Below are 8,311 nucleotides of genomic sequence, written 5' to 3'. Positions count from 1 at the left end.
TTTCGACCAGTTATCTTCGACCAGCTTTATTTTCGACGGTTTTTGGTCGCTTTTTTTTTTTTCCCCACTGGTTATTTTCCACCAATTTATTTTCGAACAAAAACGGTCGAAAATAGTTTCTGGTCGAAAAAAAAGGTAGAAAGTAGCCGCTTTTCCTCTAGTGTATGTAATCTTGTTACAAGAGAGGTGTGTATAGGTTGGACAAATATTACCAACTTTTGGAGATTTGGATTTTATTATATTTATAGAAATATATAATGGAAATGTGAGACTATTTTACATAATATCTATATATATTTTGTCTATAGTTTCATTTCCCAAACTTTCTAATATGAAAACGGAACCCAAGCGAAGCTCAATCAGATTCCCATTCTTGTATCTTTGAACCCTGGGTCTTTTTGTTGGTCTCCTGCTCTTTAACGAATGATGAAGCCCATGCAGGATCGCTCTGTATATGCAAATTCGAGGAGGATGCCTTATCCACGAGGAAAACAACATCATCTTCATTGTCGATAAAGACTTGAAGTCCTCGAGGATCAGGAGGCTTGGCCACGTCCAAAACCCCTTCAAGAACTTGAACTATCTTGCTCATTGTTGGCCTCACATGTTCATCCTCTTGGATGCACCAACAAGCTAGTCTACAGATATTGCTTACTTCTTCAATATCAGCAACCAGGTTTAAATTGGGGTCTAATATAGTAAGGATGTCTCCCTCATTCATTATCACATTTGCAGCAATTGCCGGAAAGAAATTTACCTTTCCATCTCTAGTTTGCTCAGAATTTCGCCTACCTGACACAAACTCAAACAACATCATTCCGAAGCTATACACATCTGCTTTTGCTGTTATGGCTCCGCCAGATATCCATTCAGGAGCAAGGTAGCCTCGAGTTCCTCTCATTGTGGTCAAAACCCTACTAAAATTACGCCCCACCAACTTTGCTAGCCCAAAGTCTGCAACTTTGGGACACATGAAAGAATCCAGAAGAATGTTTTCAGGTTTTATATCACAATGTATGATACAGTCCCTGCATTTCTCGTGCAGATATACCAGTCCTCTGGCTGTCCCTAATGCAATTTCATACCTTGTTGTCCACGGTAATATACCCTCATCCTTTTTTGGGTTGAAAAGATGAGAATCTAATGATCCATTGGATGCATACTCGTACACTAACAACTTCTTGTTACCTTGAGAACAGAAACCACAAAGATGCACAAGGTTTATATGTTGAATGTTACCAATTGTGCTGATTTCATTGCGGAATTGTTTCTCCCCTTGGCTGACGCCTTCCAGCTTCTTCACTGCTATGACTGTTGAATCGGGTAATGTACCCTTGTAAACTGATCCAAAGCCTCCTTTCCCCAACATTTCAGAGAAATTCTTGGTTGCATTTTTCAAATCCTTGTAGCCAAATGCCACGATTCTACCATCTGCAGCTCTTTCAATCTTATTAGCTCTTCCTGATTTATGTCGTCTGAATGCAAGTAAAAGAAGGCCGGAAAAGATGGATAGAATTGCAATTGACCCTCCAACAACACCAAAAATAATCCCCTTAATATTTTTTGAAGAGTCAGATGAAGGGATTCTAATGTAGATGACCCTGCCATTGTTGTCATTTTCTGGTAGCTGTTGCATATTATAGAGGTCCCCATGCCAAGTGAAACAGGTGTTCTCATAATAAGCATAAGCTGTGCAAGAAATATTGCTCAAGCATTCGGATTTGCAGCGTGCTGCATTCACAGCTGAGAAAGCTTGAGGATTATCAGGCCATTTCATGTGTGAAAAAAATTGAAAGATATCTGTTTTCTTGCTAGTAGTGTTTGCATTACCATACTCCAATTCCACAAATCTCTTGCAACCACCAGAATAATCTCCCAAAGTCCAGCTTTTCTCAATCCTACTTTCGTAACCAGGCAAGCAGTTACAGAAAGGAGAGGTTAGATCATTGCAAACACCATAGGCTCCACAAAAAGCATGAACTTGGCACTGTGTATTTGGCTTGGACCAAAATAAGGACCACTTTTGCTGAGTAGCCAACCATCCCATCTCCTTAATTTGCCCACTATAATCGACAATAAATCTCCACTGTGTAATGATTGAGGAAGTATTTTCAAGAAAATATGTTAAATAAGAACCATTAGTATTTGATATATAGGTAAAGGTAAAAATAGCTCCACTGGCCATCTCGGGTACATTAGTAAATGCCTGTCCATTCCAAGCTCCACTAGTCCATATTTGACGGGACCTGTTCCACTTGAGCAGATATTGATTTCCAACCGGGTCAAGTTCAAAAGTGTACAATCCAGGAGAAGGATCTTCTGAGTTTTTCCATGAAGTAAGAATCTGTGTCCTGTTTGCACGTTTATCGTAACCAAGGTAACCTCCTGGCAACCATGTATCTGATGGGTAATCCCGACTTTGCCAAACTGTTGTATTTGATGATCCATTTCTCAAAACTAAATTTCCTTCATCAAGAAGTATTGCTACTGCCCTGGAGGACTTCAATTTTGTGTTTGTGGACCAAATTTCAGTATGCCTCTCATCAAAAAGCACCAAGTTACCATCTACAACTTGCAGCTCTGAAGAATACTTATCAGTGATGGGCCTCTCTCTGTTGGCTACCCATATTACAGTTTGAGCAGAAACCTTTTTGAACCATATGCCGATGTAGTACTTGGAAAAGTTGCCTGGCTTGAAGAAACCAAGTTCAAAATTCCCGCCTGAAGAGACAATGGTTTCATCACCTGAGAGAGAGTGATAAGTTGAGATGCTATCGGCTCGAAAAGAGAAATTAAGGTTGATGAAGATACACAAGTAAAATAATATTGGCGCAAAGAAAGAAGTTTTTTTAGCATCCATAGCCTCTTCATGGAAAATTTATTCTTGGTATTTGGTGGGGGAAGAGGTTGATAGTTTGTTACTCACAACCTCTTCTTTGAAAGTTTTACAAGTACAAAGTGATCATAGCCTGTGGAAAAAAATGGTCAGGGGCCTGTTGGAAAATTTCGTTCAGAACATGTTGGTCGCCACTCATGTGCGGATCTAGTAAGAGGCGGGAGACACGTGTGCCCCTAAAATAATTTTTTTACATTTTTTCATCATTCTAAATTTTACAAATTTATAAAAGTACCCCAAAAAATTTAAAAATATATAAGTGTTTTTCGAAGATTTGCTTGTTGCCCCAAGATTCGAATCCTAGATCCGCCCCTGTCGCCATTTAAATTATATTGCGTCAAGCACCAACTTAAATTTTCCAGCTGAAGATAACTGTTATTATGTCATAAGAGATTATAACAGTACTTAGCACCAGCTTATATTCAGCACCATACACCCCGCGACAGAATGGCGTGAGTGAAAAAAAAATCAACGCACTGTGAATTTGAGATAATGACAAGATATGCATAATGCACTAGAAAAACTTGCCAAAGTTGTTGACATAGACTACCAATACCTCTGTTTATATGAAGCTTCGTGTCGTCGTAGACTTATAGAGCAGATTTGCAAGATATACAAACTTTTGCTCGAGCAGCTCGCTTAGACACAATCCGGATGCTTCTTAAATTGGTAGCACAAAAAAGGAATATATAGAATATCTACCGAATGTCAACCAGTTTTCTTGAATGAAGTGCTCAAAGAGAGGACATATGTCAAGCAATCAAGAAAAATTTAAGGTCCAGACTCCGGATAAGGGACAAGAGGACAAGGTTGTAACTTGTAAGAGAAGGCCTTGCAATTTGCATGGTCTTAAACAGGTTTCTAGAGCCTGGTACAACAAAACTCATAAATTTCTTTGTAGTCGTGGTTGCCTTAAAAGTTTACGTTTAAGTGAAGCTGCGTCGTAGCAGAAAATCCCAACACTTGCGAATTCATGAAATTCACCTCGACATTCCACAATTTATTTGCACCAGACTAGAAAAGTGTTTGTTATATAAGAGCAATTTCAATGGTGAGCTATATCTTGTGCTATATCTATATTATAGCTCAAAATCAAAAAATTTCAAGTCCAATGGTGTGCTAAACTTGGTGCTAAAATAGCATATTGCTATAGTTGGTGCTATATTTAGCACAAACTATAGCAATAGCTATAATTGCCACCTCATCAAAAAGTAAAAAAGTGGAGGGAAATGAATAAAAAATAGATTTATATCTCAACCTATTCAAGTACATGAATGCACATATATTCATTCATTATCCAGTTTTCTTTACAGTACATTAATGATTTTTTACACAAAATTAAAAACATGCAATGTTTATTACAAAAATTTAAAACAATGCAGCTTTACCAGAAAATTAAAAACATACATTTAATTTTATCAGAACACCAACCATCCACATTTATGCCTCACACCCACCTTTGCTATTGCATTCAACGTCCAACAAATTATTTTGTAGACTATTTGATAAACACCTCTATAAATATATATATGCAAGACTGATCAGCTAGAACCAAAACACCAACAATGTCCTCTCAGTCTTCTGCAAGAGGAAAATCATTCACGTCGGAACAAGATGAAGCAATATGCAAATCTTATGGGAAAATCATTTACGCCGGAGCAATATGCATCTCCAATGGATTTTCTAAACAAGCTCTTAACTCTAAACTTAAAAAAGCAAGTCAAGAATTAGTGCTCCAATGATGGTTCTTGACTTGGAGTCTTGGCTGAACAAAACTAATGGATAACTTACATACAAGTTTGAAATTATGCTGAATTAAACAACATCAAGATACAAGAAAAAATAAGAGCATGGAATTTTGTAAAGGGTAGAACAAACTGAACCAACATAAACCTACTGTTTGGTCTGGGAAAAGGGTGGGATCTTGATATAGTGCCAACGGATACGCCGAATGCATCCTAAGGGAAACAACCTTAAAAATAAAGCACAGAGACGTCCACATGTCTTCTGGGGAACATCAGTTAAGACTAAATACTAAAGAAATGATGCAATGATATATAAAAGAAATACTCAAGGCAGAAGCGCAGACAGCGCAGATAAAGTAAACTTCAACCAAGTCACAGCAGACACGTAGGGTGGATATAGTAAGAGGCACGAGGGACACATGTCCCCATAAATTTATTTTTTGACATTTTTTCACCGTTCTAAATTTTGCAAAATTATAGAAGTGTCCTTAGAAAATTTGACAATATACGAGTGTTTTTCAAAAATTTGTTTGGTGTCTACTAATTAGAAAACAATCCTAAATCCATCAATGAGATTAAGAGCAAAACATAAAGAAGGGACGCATCACCTTTGTAGAAGTAACGGGAGCCATGCTCCCCGGAGTGAGGCCATTACAGTTACTTAAGCAATTATGTGAAAAAAAAAGTCAAAGAGACTAATATATCCAAACAGAGAGAGTAAAATATCCAATATGCTCAATATAAGTCCTCTCCAAATTTCTATTTTTATTCGAATTCTGATCACTGATTATCACGTTGTAGGTGCTTCATGGTTTATGTCCTCGTGCAGTGATGCGGTGTTATTTTGCAGGTTCCCCGTAGGTGGATACCTCCCCGAACAATGATCCCGGCAACCTGACGAGTGGAGCAGTGATCAGGTCCAAAAGAAACAAAATCAAAATAAGGTTGATTGCAGGCGGAAAGAATGATATATGGATGGTTCTAAAAACGATAAGCACCGGAAGGAATCATAAGTGACAAATCTATTGCTCCTACATGAGTTTCAGAAAATTCAATGAAGAGACGCAAGAAAAGGTGAGATGGAAGATCTCTTGCAAATGACCCACCCATTCAAGTTGGTGACAGCTTGGTACATGGTCAACATGATAAGCCATAAAGAGATGCTCCCTCAGTTTTTTTAGGCTTCGCTTTTAGTGCATATTTTCAAGAAAGATCAGTTAAAAATTATTTTTTTAATTTTTTTTGAATAAAAAATATATAATCACAATCTTAATTTACAAAAATAATAATTTTTATTACCAGTTAATTCACTTAAAAATTTGTGTCAAAAGTCAAAATGTCAAATAAAAAACAGAGCGAATACTTTTTTTTTTTATCTCAAATTAAAGCATCTCCGATCATTTAATCTTTAACTAATAATCATTAATTTATAATAAAAGATATAGAGATTATGTAAAAAAAATCAAGTCTAGTTTTACATTCTCTTTGTCTATAAATTTAGGTCACCTTTTATGTTGGATATATTTGTCGAACTATGCAAACCCAATCACGTATTAAAATGATATATTCTATTTAGAGATTATTGCAGTTTGTAACCCTCAACTTTGACTCATTGGCAGATGAGTACCCATACTTTGAAACGTAACAATTAACACCGTCAAGTTCATAATGTGTTGCAGTTTGTAATTCTTGCGTAAAAAATTTCCGTTGAAAATGAGGTGTTAGTTTATGAACATTTTCGTACTTGCATAATATGAGTTTTGATTCTTATCAAAAAAAATTATCTAATAATTCAATTTTTTTTTCCTAAAATTGCAAGATTATAGCTAACGATATCTATAGCTTATAAATATTGCAAGAAGTGAGCAACAGCCGTGACAAGACCGATGTTGGTGCAGGAAGTGGTAGAGCTTCGAGTCAAAGGATGTACAGTTCCATTAGCAGGGTGTCTTCTGGTGTAGGAAATAGCAGCAGCCGTTGTTCACTCACCCTATCGTTTCGTTTACCCACCGGTCATACTGAAATCCCAATAGGAGAACAAGAACCTAAACCTGAACCTGAGTCTAAAGACCCGAACCAGAAAACAAGTCCAGAAGTTCCCCTTAGAAGGCTTGCATATCTTAACAAGCCTGAGATTCCTGCCCTGTTTGCAGGATCTCCAGCTGTTATCGCCAATGGTGTTATATATCCTATATTTGGTGTGCTACTTTCAAGCACTATCAAAATCTTATTCGAGCCACCTCAAGAATTGAGCAAGGACTCAGAAATTCTGGGCCCTGATGTTTGTAGCCCTTGGAACGGTATCATTTGTTGCATATCCAGCACAGTCACAATTTTTTGCTGTGGCCGGATGTAATTTAATAAGAAGGATCAGATCTTTGTGTTTTGAGAAGGTGGCAAGCATGGAAGTAGGATGGTTCGACAAGCCTGAGAACTCAAGCTGGGCGATTGGTGCGAGACTTTCTACAGATGCAGCCACTGTACGTGCTTTAGTTGGTGACAGACTCGGACAACTGGTTCAGGATGGAGCTTCAGCAGTTCCGGTTTAATTATTGCTTTCGTAGCATGTTGGCAGCTGGCTTTTAACATCCTTGCATTGATACCCTTGGTAGCAGTTAATGGATATGTTTAGTGGCGGAACCAGAGGGGGCTAGGGGATGCTAGAGCCCCCCTAACCTCGAAAAAATAGTGCATATTTTTTTTCAGCCCCCGCTGAATTATTGATGTCAATATAATTTAGGGCACTTGGAATGAAAAATTTTGATCCAACAAAGTCCTAGTAATACCTTATATCATTAGGACAACCTCTTCAAACCTTATTTATAAGACACCTCTCTCTCATTGCTCTATCCTATATTTTATAATAAATTCTTATACTGGATTGACTGCTGGTGCTTCTCGATCTTTAACTGCGGGTGGTGTGCAGACTCTCTACTTTGGACTTGCTCTTAGTCCAGAGAGATTAATAAAATACTCCCTTCATCCCAATTTATATGAGCTTTTTACTCATTTCAAACATATTAAGGAGTATCAAAAGATTGTTCTTTTTTCCATTTCTGCCCATATTTATTGTATTGACTTTCTATAATATTAGCTAGATGATACATTGGAAATGATAAATAAGAAAATGTAAGAATGGAAGATTGTTGATAAATGTGCATCGAAAAGAAAGAGGCTCAACTATTTTGGAATAAATTTTTTTCTCAAAGGGATCATCAAATTTGGGATGGAGGGAGTACATTCAAGCACATACACTCATAAGACATACGCGCACACTTGACAATACCCTAACTCACCATCTCACTGCGATAAATTCATTAAGTGAACCCGCAACAACCTGCTCAGCTGCACTCTCCCTCCCGGCGGCCGGCTCCCAGTGCCCACTTCCCACAGGCCTGCAACCTGCTCTCTCCGACTCTCCCTCTCTACATTCAAATTTCAATCAGTCCTTTACAATTTCACTTGCTTCCAAATTTGAGCCCCCTAAGATTTAATCCTGGTTCCGCCCCTGATATGTTCAGACAATGTTCTTATCAGGGTTCACTTCAGATGCAAAGGCAATGTAGGTGGACGCGAGCCAAGTTGCAACTGATGCAGTTGGGAGTATAAGAACAGTTGCAAATTGCTCACTTCTTGCAATTTTATAAGCTATAAATATCGTTAGCTATAA

General features: G+C 37.7%; 1 protein-coding gene across 1 annotated transcript; it reads right to left on the bottom strand.

Moving 5' to 3' along the window:
- Nucleotides 1–200: 200 nt before the first annotated feature.
- On the bottom strand, nucleotides 201–3,077 carry LOC108221100 (G-type lectin S-receptor-like serine/threonine-protein kinase At2g19130). The gene has a single exon (XM_017395003.2). The coding sequence runs from the start codon at nucleotides 2,858–2,860 to the stop codon at nucleotides 356–358; it is 2,505 nt and encodes an 834-aa protein (XP_017250492.1). The 5' UTR covers nucleotides 2,861–3,077; the 3' UTR covers nucleotides 201–355.
- Nucleotides 3,078–8,311: the final 5,234 nt, after the last annotated feature.

The sequence above is a fragment of the Daucus carota genome, chromosome 1 (genome assembly GCF_001625215.2).
Source record: "Daucus carota subsp. sativus chromosome 1, DH1 v3.0, whole genome shotgun sequence".
Lineage (NCBI taxonomy): Eukaryota > Viridiplantae > Streptophyta > Magnoliopsida > Apiales > Apiaceae > Daucus > Daucus carota.
Note: the sequence above shows the minus strand (reverse complement) of the source record. Positions and strands in the feature narration are given on the sequence as shown.

Bases quoted from the DNA above. Each gene is read 5' to 3' on its own strand.
- LOC108221100 (XM_017395003.2), bottom strand. From the start codon at position 2,860: ATGGATGCTAAAAAAACTTCTTTCTTTGCGCCAATATTATTTTACTTG.